The sequence below is a fragment of the Mustelus asterias genome, chromosome 2 (assembly GCF_964213995.1).
Source record: "Mustelus asterias chromosome 2, sMusAst1.hap1.1, whole genome shotgun sequence".
In the NCBI taxonomy this organism is placed as follows: Eukaryota; Metazoa; Chordata; class Chondrichthyes; order Carcharhiniformes; family Triakidae; genus Mustelus; species Mustelus asterias.
The window spans coordinates 146860088-146878573 of record NC_135802.1 but is presented as its reverse complement, the minus strand read 5'-3'; the positions used below and the strand labels follow the sequence as shown (position 1 = coordinate 146878573).

General features: G+C 46.1%; 1 protein-coding gene across 3 annotated transcripts in view; it reads right to left on the bottom strand.

The window, feature by feature from the left end:
• The window catches only part of zdhhc11 (zDHHC palmitoyltransferase 11), a 108134-nt gene extending 91831 nt beyond the window's left edge, over positions 1–16303 (bottom strand). For 2 of the 3 annotated variants that reach the window (XM_078229121.1, XM_078229124.1), the window contains exons 1-2: positions 16184–16303; positions 15999–16085 (exon numbers count right to left, since the gene is read on the bottom strand). Coding sequence is in view for 1 of the 3 variants with exons in the window: in XM_078229115.1 (XP_078085241.1) it covers positions 15999–16154 (156 nt within the window). In the remaining 2 variants the exon portion in view is untranslated. Of the gene's footprint in view, positions 1–15998 lie in introns of all 3 variants that reach the window. The other variant, XM_078229115.1, reaches the window with a different exon arrangement.
• Positions 16304–18486: the final 2183 nt, after the last annotated feature.

The window sequence follows — 18486 nt, the reverse complement described above, 5'->3', positions numbered from 1 at the left end:
CTGCTTCCCGAATTGTGTGGAAATCGCCAGGGGCACCTCAATGGGAAATGTTACTTCACCAAAACTGACAGGCTGGGAAGCCTTCAATCAGTGAAACTGTAGAGCTACCGCCATGACTAGGTGAGAGGCCGGAGCTTACACCTTCTCAGGAAGTGTTTTCCGTGCTTGGTGGGTGATTGCCAATTCCGTGGAAGGCTCATCATCTGTTTTGCACTTCACTCACCTTTAGCCTTACTTCCCAATTGTCAGCCCTCACTGCAGCATGAGAGCAGCCTATGCAGTTCTATCTGAACGGTATCTCTGATAAAGAACAAGAGTAGCACCATTAGCATTGACACCAACGGCAGCCATAGGAGCAACCTCCTCAGCCCCTTTCCACTCCATAGGACAGAGAGATCCAGCTCCAAGGAGGTGAGATCATCCCCAACTCCCCCAACAAAGGGTCTCCAGTCAGAGGAGGGTCAACTTTGTCAACACGGGTGTGCTGATTTGGAGCCTCAGATTTTCATGCCAGATTATTGCTGGAAGTTCCAGCTCCATTGCCCCACCTGACGCCACCCCTGCTTCTCAGTTTCTCCTCAAGGTTGTGTGCTTATTTCTGCTGCACTGAGAGAAAGCAGACAGTAATGAGTGTTAGTTATGGTTCGTGTTGATAAGAGGAAAGGACAACATTTCTGGGAGGTCACTGAGAGATGTGGGTGTGAGAAGACAACAGGACAAGGGTGGATTTGAATGCTGAATTGCTTATATGGGGTTTTGACGTACCCGTAGAGAATGGAGCTGCAAGATGTATTTGAGCTGTGGAGTGCTGTGCTGTCATTTCCTCGACAAGGTGTGGGACGTGGCACCTGAAAGTGTTACACCACTCATCTGTCATGTCTTCCCGAGATCCTGGATCCTCTTGGCATTGTCTCCAGGTTGGAGGCAGCACACTTCTACTGCTGACTTCCTCGGTCACTTCCATCCATGCCGGCTTGGTTGCAGAGGTTGTCTACTTTGGGGAGGTTCCTCTCCCCTCAGCTGCTTAGGTTCCACTTCTGACCTTCAGGTAAGAGTGAGAGACATGGGTAACAGTCTTCTCCCCATTCCCATCACTGCCGCATCCTCAAAAATCCATGTGCAGGTGAGTCACTGTAAGCCATGTCATTGTCCATAATTAGAAACCTTTCCAGCCTGTGATCCTGCACACCCACCCTGACTAGTCAGGGAATCTGGCAGCAGGTTGCTACTTAGAGAGCCTTGGCAAAGTCCATTGAAGGGTCCAATAGGTTTCTGACCTGATAACGATCCCGTCATTTCAGCAGGGGCTAAATTGATAACATTCCATCTGAGGAGTCTGCAACAATTGCCACGTGGCTTATTTGACTGCATCTCTGAAACCCAGAACCTTAACTACAATGAATGGCCATGAAACCAGTGTGATTGTCATACAAACCCATCTGGTTCACTAATGTGCTTTAGGGAAGGAAATCTGCCATCCTTACCTGGTCTGGTCTACATGAGACTCTAGATCTAGACTCTAGTAATGTGGTTGACTCTTGACTGCCCTCTGAAATGGCTTAGCAAGCCATTCTGTGCAAGGACAATTGGGGGCGGGAGATATATGCTGGCCCATCCAGCGATACCCACATTCCATGAATGAATAAAAAAATCATTGAATACTTTCACATGGATCATAGTCCAAATTGTTGCTTTGTCCTCAAACAAATTTCTCATGTTCAAAGGTGTCCAGGTGGACTGACCTCTTGAGAACAACAAGCTTAGCAATTATTCTAGCAGAGTTAATTATCTAAGTTATCTACCCGAGTGTCTCAGAGAAAAAAAACAACCTGCATTTAATTAATGCATTGGATGGAGAAAAAAGTCCTCAGGCATTTTCCAGAGGCCTAATCAGACAAAATTGAATGCTGAAACAAAGAAGAAATTAGGAAAGGTGGCTAAAGATTTGGCCAAAGAGGTGGCTTAAGAAATGGAGATGCCGGTGTTAGACTGGGGTGGGCACAGTAAGAAGTCTCACAACACCAGGTTAAAGTCTAACAGGTTTATTTCTTTAAAGACTTGTTTACCTGAAAAGACTCGCATTCCAACCATTATCTTGCAATTGTGTCTTTGTCTATATATGCCGTGTTTGTGAAACCTACCTCTCCACTCACCTGATGAAGGAGCAGTACTCTGAAAGCTTGTGATTCCAAATAAACATGTTGGACTTTAACCTGGTGTTGTGAGACTTCTTACGTGGTTTAAGAAGAGTATTAAAGGAACTGAGAGAAGGTGGGAGGGATTTTCAGAGTACTGGGCCTAGTTGGCTGACAGCATGGTTGTCAGCTGCTGTGGTAAAGGCAGAGTAGTGACAAAAAAACATTTTCAAGCTGATTCTACTGGTATAGTTAGTAATATGGGTTTTAGTCATTTTAATATAAGACCAGCTAACGACCCGAATATTAAATACAATTCTGCATAACTATCATGGGTTTTGAGGCCTTGTCACAATATAAACAATCCTCAATGTAGTAGTAGATCAAACAGGGGACCGTGGAGGAGATTTTTGGTGCTGAAGGGTCAAGTAAAACATTGTTAGAAATGAGTCACCAGCCAGAAAAGTTTGTTAACAGGAAACCTCAGGAGAGATGACTGTCATTGGGCACAAGATTTCGGGCAAAAGCCAAGAACCATCCTTCAACTTTGAGGCCAGGTACAAAGGAAGAAGATGAGAGCTTCATGAAGATGCACCCAGCCCGGTGAATCATACGATTCACTGAATGGTTCCAACACAGGAGGCGGTATTTTGGCCCATTCTCTCTCTGCTAGCTCTCTGTAAGAAATAACTCATCTGCTGCCATTCCCCTGCCTTTTTTCCCCTAGCCTTGCATATTTTTTTCTATTCAGATAGTGGTTCAATTCTCTTTTAAATGCCACAATTGGATTTGCCTCCATCATCTGCCTGGTTGCGTATTCCACATTCTAACCATACGCAGAGTAAAAAATCTTTTTCATGTCGCTGTTGCTTCTTTTGCTAATCATCTTAAAACTTTAAATCTTGATCCATCCTCAAATAGGAATAGTTACTCTCCATAGACAACATCCAAATCCTTCATGATTTTTAACACTTTTGTCAAAGCTCAGTTCAATCTTCTCTTCTCCAAGGAGAACAGCTCAGCTTCTCCAGTCTATCTGGTAAGTGAAGTTCCTCATCCTTGAAGTGTATGCAAATTGAGAGACAATGATGCATGTCGAGTTTAGATTACCTGCTACAAATCAGCATGGTAGAAGTAATGGACTTGTATCATGCTGATGGGGGGATGTGGAGGCAGCATGGTGGCACAGTGGTTAGCACTGCTGCCTCACAGCGCCAGGAACCTGGATTCGATTCCAGTCTCGGTGTGGAATTTGCACCTTCTCCTTGTTTTTGCAAGGGTTTCCTCCGGGTGCTCTGGTTTCCTCCCACAGTCCATGGGGTTAGGTTGACTGGCCATGCTAAATTGCCCTAAGCTGAATAGCAGGGTAAATATATGGGGTTACTGGGATAGGGCCTGGGTGGGATGGTTGACGCTGCAGACTCGATGGGCCAAATAGTCTCCTTCTGCACTGTAATGATTTTATGGCTTTGAGAAGGTACCAATAGATTGAAAACAAACTCATATTCAAAAGGGGACAGATGCACAAGACCAATTATTCCAAGTCAAATAACACGGTTATCAAGAGTGAACACAAATATCTCTGCAACTAAAACAAACAAAAAATAATCTAGTTGATAGGAGGGTTTCGAAAGGGGGAGACCCCATGTATCCTAAGTGTATAAGGCAAAGTTTCAAGATGTGGTGAAAGATAAAATAAACAGCAAGTACTTGCCAGAGGAGTTACATCGCAATGAGAGAGGAGGAAGTACTCATGGTAGAGTCCCATGGCTTAGCGTTGAGGCTGTTTCTTACTTACATCAATGACCTGAGTTCAAAAAAGCTCAAGGCAAAATAGTCCAATTTGCCGAGCAAGGTGGGGCAATGGAATTGGAGGCGTCAACTCAAATTCCAGAATGAACTGCACCGAAAATCATTTGGAACAGTGGCAGGTGAAATTCAATGCAAAAGAGTATAAAGTACTGCATATGAGATGTAACACTCAACAAGACATGCGAATGGTGTAGAAATAGCAAAGAACCAAGTGGAAAGAGAATTAGGAGGAACTGTGCCAAACGTGTCCAACTAATGCAAGGGAGCAATCAAAAAGCCAATACAATCAAAACAGCAAACCACAAGTGAGAATGAGAATAGAGCAGAGACACAGGGCGGAACGGTGGCACAGTGGTTAGCAATGATGCCTCACAGCGCCAGGGACCCGGGTTCGATTCCCGGCTTGGGTCACTGAGTGGGTTTCCTCCGGGTGCTCTGGTTTCCTCCCACAGTCTGAAAGACGTGGTTAGGTGGATTGGCTGTGCTAAATTCTCCTTCAGTGTACCCAAACAGGTGCCGAAGTGTGGTGACTCAGGGGTTTTCACAGTAACTTCATTGCAGTGTAAGCTGACTTGTGACTAATAAATAAATGTTACTTCCAGATGGATGAACGTGTTGAATGGTTTTCCTCAACCTCAATTGTGTTACAATCTTGTGGTGGACGCAAATCTTACTCAATGGAGAAGTATCTGGTTTTGGTCAGAGACTGTCAAGCAACTGGCCCAACTGTAAAGGCCAGGCTATCCTAACAGTTATCCAGAATGGCACAAAGACTACGACCAGACATTGGGGCAGTCTGTGGGGCAGTTGACGGGCTCCCTCAAAGCATGCAAGTAGACACTTCCGTGCAATGCTGCATTTGGTTGAATTTTTTAAATCATCTCATGCGGACATAAAAGATCCCGTGGCACTTTCAAAGAAGAACAGGGGAATTCACACTGGTGTCCTCACTGATCTTTATCCATCAACCAACTTCATTAACAGATTATTTGGCCACCAGTGCTGCTTGAGAGCACGCTGTACACAAATTGGCTGCTGTATTTCCCTTACGGTTTGGAGATGCCGGCGTTGGACTGGGGTTAACACATTAAGTAGTCTCACAACACCAGGTTAAAGTCCAACAGGTTTATTTGGTAGCAGAAGCCACTAGCTTTCGCAGTGCTGCCCCTTCGTCAGGTGAGTGGGAATTCTATTCACAAACAGGGCATGTAAAGACACAAACTCAATTTACAAAAAGGATGTCCCGAGGCATGGTACATTGGGGAGACCATGCAGACGCTACCGATGAATGAACACCGCTCGACAATCACCAGGCAAGAGTGTTCTCTTCCTGTTGGGGAACACTTCAGCGGTCACGGGCATTCGGCCTCTGATCTTCGGGTAAGCATTCTCCAAGGCAGCCTTCACGACACACAACAGCGCAGAGTCACTGACCAGAGACTGATAGCCAGGTTTCGCACACACGAGGACGGCCTCAACCGGGATCTTGGGTTCATGTCACACTATGACTTGCCTGGACTTGCAAAATCTCACTAACTGTCCTGGCTGGAGACAATACACATCTCTTTAACCTGTGCTTGGCCCTCTCTCCACTCACATTGTCTGTACCTTTAAGACTTGATTACCTGTAAAGACTCGCATTCCAATCATTATTTTGTAAATTGAGTTTGTGTCTTTATATGCCCTGTTTGTGAATGGAACTCCCACTCACCTGACGAAGGGGCAGCGCTCCGAAAGCTAGTGGCCTTTGCTACCAAATAAACCTGTTGGACTTTAACCTGGTGTTGTGAGACTTCTTACTGTATTTCCCTTACAACAGCAACGACATTTCAAAAGTACTTCATGAGGTGCAAAGCACTTGGGATGTCCTGAGATTATGAAAAGAACCATGTAAAGGCAAGCCTTTTATTCTCATTCATTATTACTTACAAACGGGTAATCATGATGAAACCTCCCAACATAAAAATTGGGTAAATCATTATGTACACCAAATAAGAAAGAATTATCATCTTTGGCCAAAGCCTCTTAGTACTGAATATCACAGCTGTACTGCAGGAGGAAACTTCGGAGGGCTCATACAGCGAGGCAATATGGGTAGTGCTCAGGAAAAGGAAGGGTGTAATCACAATGTTGAGAGTTTACTATAGGCCACCCAACTGCCAGCAGGAGATAGAGGAACAAATATGTAGGCAGATTTTGGCAAAGTGTAAAAGTAACAGGGTTGTTGTGGTGGGAGATTTTAACTTCCCCGATATTGACTGGGACTCACTTAGTGCTAGGGGTGTGGATGGAGCAGAGTTTGTAAGGAACATCCAGGAGGACTTCTTGAAACAGTATTCAGATAGTCCAAAGGGGCCATACTGGACCTGGTATTGGGGAATGAGCCCGACATTTCAGTAGGGGAACAGTTCGGGAATAGTGATCACAATTAAGTAAGCTTTAAGGTACTGATGGATAAAGATAAGTGCAGTCCTCAAGTTAAGGTGCTAAACTGGGGGAAGGCTAATTACAACAATATTAGGCAGGAACTGAAGAATGTAGACTGGGGGCAGATGTTTGAGGGCAAATCAACATCTGGCATGTGGGAGACTTTCAAGTGCAAGTTGATAGGGATCCAGGACCAGAACATTCCTGTATGGATAAAGGATAAGTATGGCAAGTTTTGGGAACCTTGGAATAATGAGAGATATTGTGAGCCTAGTCAAAGAGAAAAAGGAAGCATTTGTCAAGGCCAGGAGGCTGGGAACACATGCAGCAAGTGTGGAATACAAGGAAAGTAGAAAAAAACTTAAGCAAGGAGTAAGGAGGACTAAAAGGTGTCACGAAAAATCTTTGGCCAGCAGGATTAAGGAAAATCCCAAGGCTTTTTATACATATATAAAGAGCAAGAGGGTAGCCAGGGAAAGGGTTGGCCCACTCAAGGACAGGGGAGGGAATCTATGCGTGGAGCCAGAGGAAATGGGCGAGGTATTAAATGAGTACTTTGCATCAGTATTCACCAAAGAGAAGGACTTTGTGGATGATGAGTCTAGAAAAGGGTGTGTAGATGGTTTGGGTCATGTTGAGATCAAAAAGGAGGTGGTATTGGGGTTCTTAAGAAACATTAAGGGAGACAAGTCCCAAGGGCCTGATGGGATATGCCCCAGAATACTGAGAGAGGCAAGGGAGGAAATTGCTGGGGCCTTGAGAGAAATCTTTGCATCCTCACTGGCTACAGGGGAGGTCATGATGTGGCGATGCCAGCGTTGGACTGGGGTAAACACAGCAAGAAGTCTCACAACACCAGGTTAAAGTCCAACAGGTTTATTTGGTAGCAAAAGCCACTAGCTTTCAGGGCGCTGCTCCTTCATCAGGTAAATGGGAGTTCTGTTCACAAACAAGGCATCTAAAGACACAAACTCAATTTACAAAATAATGGTTGGAATGCGAGTCTTTACAGTTAATCAAGTCTTAAAAGTACAGACAATGTGAGTGGAGAGAGGGTTAAGCACAGGTTAAAGAGATGTGTATTGTCTCCAGCCAGGACAGTTAGTGAGATTTTGCAAGCCCAGGCAAGTTGTGGGGGTTACAGATAGTGTGACATGAACCCAAGATCCCGGTTGAGGCCGTCCTCATGTGTACGGAACTTGGCTATCAGTCTCTGCTGGATCCAGATCTGGCTTGCCCAAAGGAGGCAGAGAGTGTGTATAGATGGGTCTTTTTCTAATTGGAGGTCGGTCACCAGTGGTGTGCCCCAGGGATCTGTTCTGGGACCCTTGCTGTTTGTCATTTTCATAAATGACCTGGAGGAGGAAGTGGAGGGATGGGTTGGTAAGTTTGCCGACGACACGAAGGTTGGTGGGGTTGTGGATAGTCTGGAGGGATGTCAGAAGTTACAGAGGGACATAGATAGGATGCAAGACTGGGCGGAGAAGTGGCAGATGGACTTCAACCCAGATAAATGCGTAGTGGTCCATTTTGGCAGGTCGAATGGGATGAAGGAGTACAATATAAAGGGAAAGACTCTTAGTATGGAAGAGGATCAGAAGGACCTTGGGGTCCGGGTCCATAGGACTCTAAAATCGGCCCCGCAGGTGGAGGAGGTGGTTAAGAAGGCGTATGGTGTGCTGGCCTTTATCAATCGAGGGATTGAGTTTAGGAGTCCAGGGATAATGATGCAGCTATATAAGATCCTCGTCAGACCCCACTTGGAGTACTGTGCTCAGTTCTGGTCGCCTCATTACAGGAAGGATGTGGAAAAGATTGAAAGGGTGCAGAGGAGATTTACAAGGATGTTGCCTGGATTGAGTGGCATGCCTTGTGAGGATAGGCTGAGGGAGCTCGGTCTTTTCTCCTTGGAGAGACGTAGGATGAGAGGAGACCTAATAGAGGTATATAAGATGTTGAGAGGCATAGATCGGGTGGACTCTCAGAGGCTTTTTCCCAGGGTGGAAATGGCTGCTACGAGAGACACAGGTTTAAGGTGCTGGGGGAAATGTTGGGGGCAAGTTTTTCACACAGAGGGTGGTGGGCGAGTGGAATCGGCTGCCGTCAGTGGTGGTGGAAGCAAACTCAATAGGGTCTTTTAAGAGACTCCTGGATGAGTACATGGGACTTAATAGGATGGAGGGTTATAGGTAGGCCTAAAAGGTAGGGATATGTTTGGCACAACTTGTGGGGCCGAAGGGCCTGTTTTGTGCTGTAGTTTTCTATGTTTTCTATGTTTTTTCTATATATATATATATAAATGAATTGGAGGAAAATGTAACTGGTTCGATTGGTAAGTTTGCAGATGACACAAAGATTGGTGAATTTGCAGATAGCGATGAGGACCATTGGAGTATACAGCAGGATATAGACCGGTTGGAGACTTGGGTGCAGAGATGGCAGATGGAGTTTAATCCGGACAAATGTGAGGTGATGCATCTTGGAAGGTCTAATATAGATAGGAAATATACAGTAAATGGCAGAATCCTTAAGAGTATTGGTAGGCAAAGGGATCTGGGTGTACAGGTACACAGGTCACTGAAAGTGGCAATGCAGGTGGAGAAGGTAGTCAAGAAGGCATACGGCATGCTTGCCTTCATTGGCCGGGGTATTGAGTTTTAAAATTGGCAAGTCGTGTTGCAGCTTTATAGAACCTTAGTTAGGCCGCACTTGGAATATAGTGTACAATTCTGATCCCCACATTACTAGAAGGATGTGGAGGCTTTGGAGAGGGTACAGAAAAGATTTACCAGGATATTGCCTGGTATGGAGGGCATTAGTTACAAGGGGAGGTTGGAGAAACTTGGTTTGTTCTCACTGGAACGACGGAAGTTGAGGGGCAACCTGATAGAAGTCTACAAGATTATGAGGGGCATGGACAGAGTGCATAGTCAGAGGCTTTTTCCCAGGGTGGAAGAGTCAATTACAAGGGGGCACAGGTTTAAGGTGCGAGGGGCAAGGTTTAAAGGAGATGTACGAGGCAAGATTTTTTTTTACACAGAGGGTGGTGGGTGCCTGCCAGGGGAGGTAGTGGAAGCAGATACGACAGTGACTTTTAAGACGCGTCTTGACAAATACATGAATAGGATGGGAATAGAGGGATATGGTCCCCGGAAGGGTAGGGGGTTTTAGTTCAGTCGGGCAGCACGGTCAGTGCAGGCTTGGAGGGCCGAAGGGTCTGTTCCAGTGCTGTAGTTTTCTTTGTTCTTATTTGGGGGTTTTGGTCTGTAAAGATTAATGTGGCCCTGGGGAAACAGTACATAGAAACTTGGGAAAACAGAAAATAGAAGCAGGAGTAGGCCATTCTGTCAAATCCTGACAAGTGTGGGAAGAGAAAAAACAAAGCAAAATGATTACCGGTATGCAATTTAAAATAAAACAGCCTTGGATGGTAAATCAGCAGTGTCAGACTAATTATGGCAGATGGAAGGGCCAAATTAGGCACAAAATGGGTGCTAAGGAGAAGAGGATTTTAAAGATATATGATGGCATCAGGCTTGAATAAGAAAACAAATGTTGAATAAGTGAATACACTATTATATTAGGTAGGTCCAATTGCCAATGACATAATTGCCTGACAAGGATAAATGAATCTTCGGATAACTTTGAAGAGGTCATGAAGTCCTTTGACACCAACTTTAACCTTAGAAGCAATAACATTTTGGAGTAAGCAAAATTGGACAAGAGTCTAAACACCTGGGGGGCCCATAGACTCTTCCATAAATGGTCACGGAGCCTCTATTATACCTTCTCAAAAAGGGCCAAGCATGGTGTTAGCATGCACACAAAGAGCAAGCATTCCATCAGATGAAAGACATGCTGCCCTCCTCAGATAACCTGACACACTACAATCCATGCCTGCCAACTACAATCACAGTGGATGCTTCGTCAACAGGACTCGGAGCAGTTATGAACATATGAATTTGGAGCAGGAGTAGACCATTCAGCCCCTCAAGCCTGCTCCACCATTCAATAAAATCACAGTTGCTCTGATTGTAACATCAACTCTGCATTACCCCTACCTCCGATAAACTTTCACCCGATGCTTATCAAGAATTTACCTACCTCCGTCTTAAAAATATTCAAAGACCCTGCTTCCACTGCCTTTTGAGGAAGAGAGTTCCAAAGACTCAGGATGTTAAGCTAATTGTCCTGTAGGTTAATGATTTCTATCTCCCTCCGTTTTTGAATAAAGATGTTACATTTGCTATTTTCCAATCTAATAGAACCTTCTCCAATTATTGGAATTTTGGAAAATTAAAACCAACACATCAACTATCTCACTGGCCACTTCTTTGAGACCATAGGCTGAAATCCATCAGGACCTGGGGAGTTGTTAACCCGCAGCTCGAGCAGCTCTGTTCCACTTCCCTGAAGATTGTAATTTTCTTTAGTTCCTCCTTCCCCTCCATTCCCTGATTCACAACCATTTCTGGGATGTTAGTTGTGTCCTCTATAGTGAAGACTGATGCAAAATACCTGCTCAATTCATCTACCGAGTTCTGTTCCAAGAGCAGCTGGATGGATGCCTCTGACCAGTCTACATTTCGCATCTAGGGGGCTGCCAGACACAGGGATACGGTATGCAGTCATTGAAAAAAAGAGGTCCCTGCAGCAACGTGGGCCTGTGAGAAGTTCTCTGACTATATTGTTGGGCTGAACATGATCATGAAGACAGATCACAAATCTTTTATCTCACTATTGATCTGGAATACACTCAGAATCCCTAGAGTGTAGAAGGAGGCCATTTGGCCCATTGAGTCTGCACCAACTCTCTGACGGAGCATTCCACCCAGACCCTATCCCTGTAACCCCACATATTTACCCCACTAACTCCCCCACAACCTGCACATCTTGGGACACTAACAGGCGATTTAGCATGGCCAATCCACTTAACCTGTACATCTTTGGATTGTGGGAGGAAACCGGAGCACCCGGAGGAAACCCACGCCAACACGGGGAGAACGTGCAAACTCCACACAGTCACCCAAGGCTGGAATGGAACCCGGGTCCCTGGTGCTGTGAAGCAGCAGTGCTGACCACTATGCCACCGTGCCACTCTATTGGACTGTTGGATGAGAAAGAACTGAGATTCCGCTTGCGTCTCATGCGCTTTGCATATGAAACAGTGCATGTCCCGAAGTGTCAAACGACTAGACACACTTTGTCCAGGGCCAAAGTTGACCATCCTGCAACACACAATGTCAATCTGGGTGACGAACTCCAGTCATATTCCCAATCAGTGACAACACAACTGCCAGCAAACTCCAAGAAGCTTCAACAAAATGGCAGGGGCAGATGTGATTTGAAGAGTGCGTCCACATATTTCAATATTGTAACAGGGTTGGCCGCAGCAGCATCCAGCTTGCAATGTTATGAAAATTTTCTTCAAACATTAGAAACTGTTCACTGTAATTGATAAACTGTTAGTGTACGATGGGCTGTTCATCATTCACATCTCATTCTGGCCAGAGATACTAGAACAAATCTACCAGGGTTAATTCGGCATCACAAAGCACACAGTATGAGCCCAGTTTACAGTGTGGTAGCTGGAAATATCCAGAGCAATTGAAGGGATGATTTTACCAGGTGCAGCATTCTTTCTGGTTGTATCACAGCTTGGTATGGCCCCTGCGCTATTGTTTCTTGCAGTCTTGGACAAAGGGTCATGAATGAAGCCCAGTCCATCACTCAAAACAGCCTCCCATCCATTGACACTGCCTGCACTTCCCATTGCCTCAGAAAAGCAGCCATACATTCTGGACATACTCTCTCCACCTTCTTTCGTCAGGAAAAATATACAAAATTCTGAGATCACATACCAACCGACTCCCTGTTGCCATCAGACTTTTGAATGGACTTACTTTGCATTAATTTGATCTTTCTCTACACCCTAGCTATGACTGTAACATTACATTCTGCATTCTCTCCTTTCCTTCTCTATGAACGGCATGCTTTGTCCGTATAGCGCAAAAAGCAATACTTTTCACTGTATACGAATACACGTGACAATAATAAATCAAATCAAAGGTGTACGCTCCACAAAAAACAGCCCATAGGGAGACACTTATCCCCACCCCCTGCAGTTCCCTACTGGGCCATGGGAACAGTTGGGAATGGATCAATTCATATACAATAGCAAGTCTTCATTGTTAACCACTTCTGTCAGTGCATCGAATTGAGGCATGAACACAAAACAACCAGAGTCAGTCATTAGGTCCTTGAAAGAAATCTTAGCGATTCATGGAATCCTGGAATACATGGTGTCCAACACAGCCCGCAATTCGCTAATCAATACTTCACTGACTTTGCCCGGAATTATTAATTTTAACACCGCATCAGCTCCCCAAGGTATCCACAATCTATCGGTGAGGCGGAAATGGGCATCCTCAATATTAAAACCCTCTTGAAGAAAAATGACAACTTTCCAACAGCGCTTTTGAAATATAGATCCTCTCCACTGCAATGTGAATTGGCCCCATCAGAGGTGCTGATGGGCAGAAAACCTTGCACCCAACTTTCCACACTGCTGAAGAAATCAATCCCAGGGTTGGCAGTCAGGGATTATCGGGAAGTTCTGCACAGGGAACAGCCCGACACCAGCGACAAGCTTCTACTGACAATAGGTGGTACCGTACTAGAAACCTGCCCAGGCTAAACAGAGGTGACAAGGTTTGCCTCAGGAATCTCAACAGAGAAGGCGCCATTGGCCTGAGGGATGAAGATTTTATTTTTTATTTATTCGTGGGACCTGGCCATCGCTGGCTGGCAGCATTTATTGCCTATCCCTAGTTGCCCTTGAGAAGGTGGTGGTGAGCTACCCTCTTGAATCGCTGCAGTCCACATGCTCTGGGTTGACCCACAATGCCATTAGGGAGGGAATTCCTGGATTTTGACCCAGTGACTGCGAAGGAACAGCGATATATTTCCAAGTCGGGATGATGAGTGGCTTGGAGGGGAACTTGCAGCCGATGGTGTTCCCATGTATCTGCTGCCCTTGTCCTTCTAGATGGAAGTGGTCATGGGTTTGGAAGGTGCTGTCTAAGGATCTTTGGTGAATTGCATTTATTGATTCTCCACTATGTTTCTCAAAGTCTGTAAGTTATTCTGATCTCAAAAACATTTCCAGTCATAGAAATTCCACTTAATATCAGACTGTGATCGAAAATATAAATAATGGAGGCGATTCTCCCCCAAAAAACTAAGTGCCCAATGGGTGGGAAAACGGGACGTTTTCACGCCCGTTTTTTGGGGGTGCGTAGTTGAATGAATCTCTGGCACTCTTGTGCATCACTGAGTCTACCAGGGATTCACGCTGGTAAGGGGTGGGGTACGGCCTAATCTTGTCGAAGAAGCCGGCATCAACAAGCTGGGTGAGCCACTGTGCATGCGCCTATTTGTCGGTGGGGAGATTGACACATGTGCACTGGCAACCCCCCAATCGCCAATCTCCCCAACCGCTTCCCAGGCCCCTCTGCCCGACTCCCAGCTTCCCAAACTCCCTTGGCCCTGATCGCCAGGCTCCTTGAATGCCCCCCCCATACCCCACCCCGGCCAGCCCCGACCCCCGCATGTGCAACTGATTCCCTCCACCATATCCAGCCCTGATCGCCCCCCTCCCTTCCAACCCCACCAATCCCTAATGCAGAGTGCACAGCGGGTCCCCCCCCTCTTCCAGTAGGCCCCGTCCCCTCTAGCCCCACCCCCTTGGCACTGCCCACTGGGCAGTGCCAAGGTGCCTGGTGGACAATGCCAAGGTGCCCGGCAGGCAGTGCCAGGATGACATGGTGCTGCTAGGGTGCCAGGCTGAAAGTGCCCAAGGGGCACCACCCTCTCTGCCCCCAACCTCCCGGGGAGGGGAGTCCTCACTGGCTTCTGTCTCCACCAGTGGGGTGATCACACCTGGTCCTTGTTGACGGGGACCAGCTTTCATCCCCACTGGTGGGAACGTTTCCCGACGGTGGGTGGTTGGGGGGGAGGGGTGGGGGGGGGGGAGACGGGAGACATTAGCAAGCCCAGAGACTACCGTCCCAGGCTTGCTACTGGTATGGAAATGTGAATTTCCATATTGGAATCAGCCTTGCGCTGATTATGCTTTAAAAAGGGGCCTGGGAGATTATGATTGGCCGGACATTGATCGCAAATCCCGCTAGTGGACCCCCGGGTGATGTCTCCTGGCCCGCTCCACTGCTCGAGTTGTGCAGCAGGCCGGGAGAATTGTTCCCAATATCTTTGAGGTGAATGTTTTCAGTTGTGATTTACTTCTCAAACGAAATGTGGAAATTTTATGTCTGTGTAAGTCAAGCATAGGGCATCTGTTACATATATTTTAAACCAATTAATCAGAAATAAAGGTTGGAAATTAGTGAACCAAATATGTTGAGCAGCCTTTAAGTATTGCACAGCTTGTAAACAGAGAAGGCGGCAAAAAACATTGCCCTACATTATCTTCTGACATGATACAGGAAGCATGCTACACTGCTTAAAGGTTTAGTGTTATCTTCAGCATCAGTCTGTACAAGCAAGCTAGGATATGCAGTGAAAATTTGACCTTCCTTTTTAAGAAACGCAGCAATTCCTTTTATCTCCTAATATGTTCAAAAAAAATGAAAATGAGATAAATCACTTTCCTGAGGAAAACATGCAATAAAGGTGGGGTGCAATTCTGAGCTGTAATTTTTGTGTTATAAACCTATTAGCCCCCTTGAACCTAACTGGCCCAGACACTGTCTCACTAATTTCCTAACTCTTTTTACTTGCCTCTCGCTCACCACTTCCCAGCATCTGCCCATCTCCCACGCCCTCACACTTGTCACCCCTCTTGTCATCTTCCCTCGCATTGCCCCTGTCTCGAGCCCTCAGGAGAGGGGTGGCAGGAGAGGGGTGGCAAGAGAGGGGTGGCAAGAGAGGGGTGGCGAGCAAGTGTTTAGATGAGAAAAGCGAGATGGTGAGTGGTAGTGTTAGCGGAGGGAAGCGGTGAGCAGGAGGGTCAGAGGAAAGAAGCCATGAGCTGGAAGGTCAGGGGAATGGAAGTGGTGAGCGGGAGGGTGAGGGGAGACAAGCGGTGAGCAGGAGGGAAGCGCCAAGTGGGAAGGGCGAGGGAGACAAGCGGCGAGCGGGGGGGAAATTGGCAAGTGGGAGGGAATTGTCGAGTGGGATGGTCAAGAGAGACAAGTGGAGGGTGGGAGGTAATTGGCAAGTGAGAGGGAATTGGTGAGTGGGATGGTCGAGGGAGACAAGCGGAGGGCAGGAGGGAAGCAGTGAGTGGGATGGTCAGGAGCAGGGAAGCAGTGAGCGGGAGGGAATGAGGGGGTGGGGAGAGGCAGTAAGCAGAGCAGTGGTTTGTTTTAGAAGACTGAGCATGCGCAGTCGCCGCGTCAAAATAAAAATGGAGGCAACGCGATTCGGTGAATTTCACTAAATTTACAAACCACATGAAAATATAAAGACACTGTTAAAACGTGCTTAAATGGGGATACCTGTAAAGGTACAATGAATAATCTGGCTTATTCCATACAACACTGAATAATTTCAAGAGACAATGGCATTAAAGCTGATGATATTAAGAAGAATGGTCATACGTACCCAGTTCCAGATTGCACAGCAGCATTGAAAATAATGGTTTAAAAATCCCACTTGTCCATAACGGTTCCCTATTACGGTGCTGTACCCCTTGAAAGAAGCACAGCTTTGAGCACCACATGAGCAAGGGTAGTGTAACGCAGTGTTGATTACCGACATTTTGAGCACAAGGCAAGAGAATGAAATACCCTTGAAAGTTCTTAACAGCGTGCCCAGGAATAAGCCAGAAGCTGCCCAGATCTACATTTTCTCAGCATTCCAGCCGCTGCTGCACTCAGCAGCCGGGTCCAACGTCTTCCTCCTCGCGGACCAGCGAAGTCTGCTTTATCATCGCGAGCAAGCGACTTCCTTCAGTTGATGCAGTTCTGCTCTGTCACAACTACCTGAAAACCCACGTCCCTTGGAGCCGGGGAAAGAGGAAACTGCGAAAGGAAGTGGCCAGCCTCACCAACTGTTCACAATTGAACCAAATCAACTTCCATACTTTGTAACAACGTACTTATCTTGTATAACGCACAAGGCCGTGATGTTATATAAACTGCTACTTGCACAGTGAGAAAGAAACTGCAAATCATAATAGTGGTTGAATACGTGTGAAGGATGTTTTGTGCCAGGCAGATGTAACACTTTTTCCCCTTTTCAAGTACCCAGAGTAACCAATAGGCACACATGTTATAGAAAACTGTGTAGTAAAGCTATCTTGACATTGCCTCAACAGTGCCCCCCTCCCATGTAGTTGGTACTGCAGTTCATCAGTGAAATGATACCATACTGGGCATCCAAGGGACTGTGGATAAATAAAATTCAGGATTCAGGTCACTGAGCACGTACAACAACAATTTTTTGCCCCAATTGCCTCCACTTATCTCTTAACATTGTACAATGTCTCAAGTTGCTTCATAGGAACATAACTAGGCGGCACAGTGGTTAGCACTGCTACCTCACAGTGCCAGGGACCTGGGTTCAATTCCAGCCTTGGGTGACTGTGTGGAGTTTGCACATTCTCCTCGTGTCTGCGTGGGTTTCCTCCGGGTGCTCCAATTTCCTCTCACAATCCAAAGATGTGCAGGTTAGGTGAATTGCCCCTTAGTGTCAGGGGGATTAGCAGGGCAAATATGTGGGGTCGGGGGATAGGGCCTGGGTAGGATTGTTGCCGGTGGGAATGGGCTGAATGGCCTCCTTCTGCACTGTACTGATTCTATGATTCTATGAAAATGTGATGTATTGATGGACCATTTGGGAGATATTCGGATGGCTTGGTTGTCGAGGGAAGTTTTAAACAGTAAAGAAAATGCTTTTGAAAAGGGGAGAGAGTAGAAGCTTAAAATGTTTAGAGAAGGAATTTTGTAGCTTAGGCCCTAGATGTCTGCAGGCAAGGCCACCATTGGTGGGGTGAAGCAAGTGACAGATGCACAAGAACCTGGGGTTGGAGGAATACAGAAATCTGGGAGCATTTTGGGTCCAGAGGAGCTGACAGAGATCAGCAGATGCGTGATCATGATAAACACAAGGATAAAAATTAAAAATTGTGAAGATAGATGGGCGAGAGTCAAAGAATGCATTAAACCAAGGTCATGTCTGCTCTTTCAGGAGGATGTAAATGATCCCTTGGCACTATTTGAAAAATAGCAGGGGAGTCCCTAGTGCCAATCTTTTTCTAATGATTAAATGATTAACTAATCAAATTAACTGATGGACAAAGTAAAAGGGACAGCTCCCAAAAAGAAGGGACCCGCCCAAAACAAAAGACAAAGAAGAAAGGAAATTTAAAACATCAACTAAAATGTGTTTAAAGGGGTCGATAATAGACCGCAGCCCCTGCGGTGCCCAGCGGGCACGGAAGGCATCAATACTCATCTCTTCATCAGCACCTAAAGAACAGATAATCATTGCCACTTGTGAGAATTTGCCGTGCAAATTTCCTTATATCACAACAGTGGTCGCACTTGAAAGGTATGCCATTGGTTGTGAACCACAATAGGATGTTCAAGGTTCGATAGAAATGCTAATTCTCTCTTTCTTTTCCTCCTTTCTCTTCCTCGTCCCACGTTCAAGAACAGCCCTTCCACCAGGAGGAACTTCCGACTCAGCATGCCTGGAAATTCTCCATTATTTTGCAGATGAGCTCACACCAATTAAGGAATTGAAGATATGAATCAATCGGGACACCAGAAATGGGGGAGCTGGGGTGGGGGGTGGGCAGGAGGAGGGTATCGTTCAATGGTTGGGGCAAGTGTCCTTTGCAGCATGCAGCATGCCCAACGAAAGATAAAATCAAAATCATCTTGAAGAAATGTTCAACTCTTGTAAGAGGCAGTGGTTTCAACTGTTCAAAGAATCAATGAGATTGGATGAAGAATTCACCCAAGTTTCCAAACGGAGAGCGGCTCCTCAGAAAACACGGGACGGGGACTGGTCTCGCCTCATTTTCCAGCCTGGTAGCTAAGGACCTCATCAAGAGGTTTACGTTGGTTCTCATCAGAATCTCAGT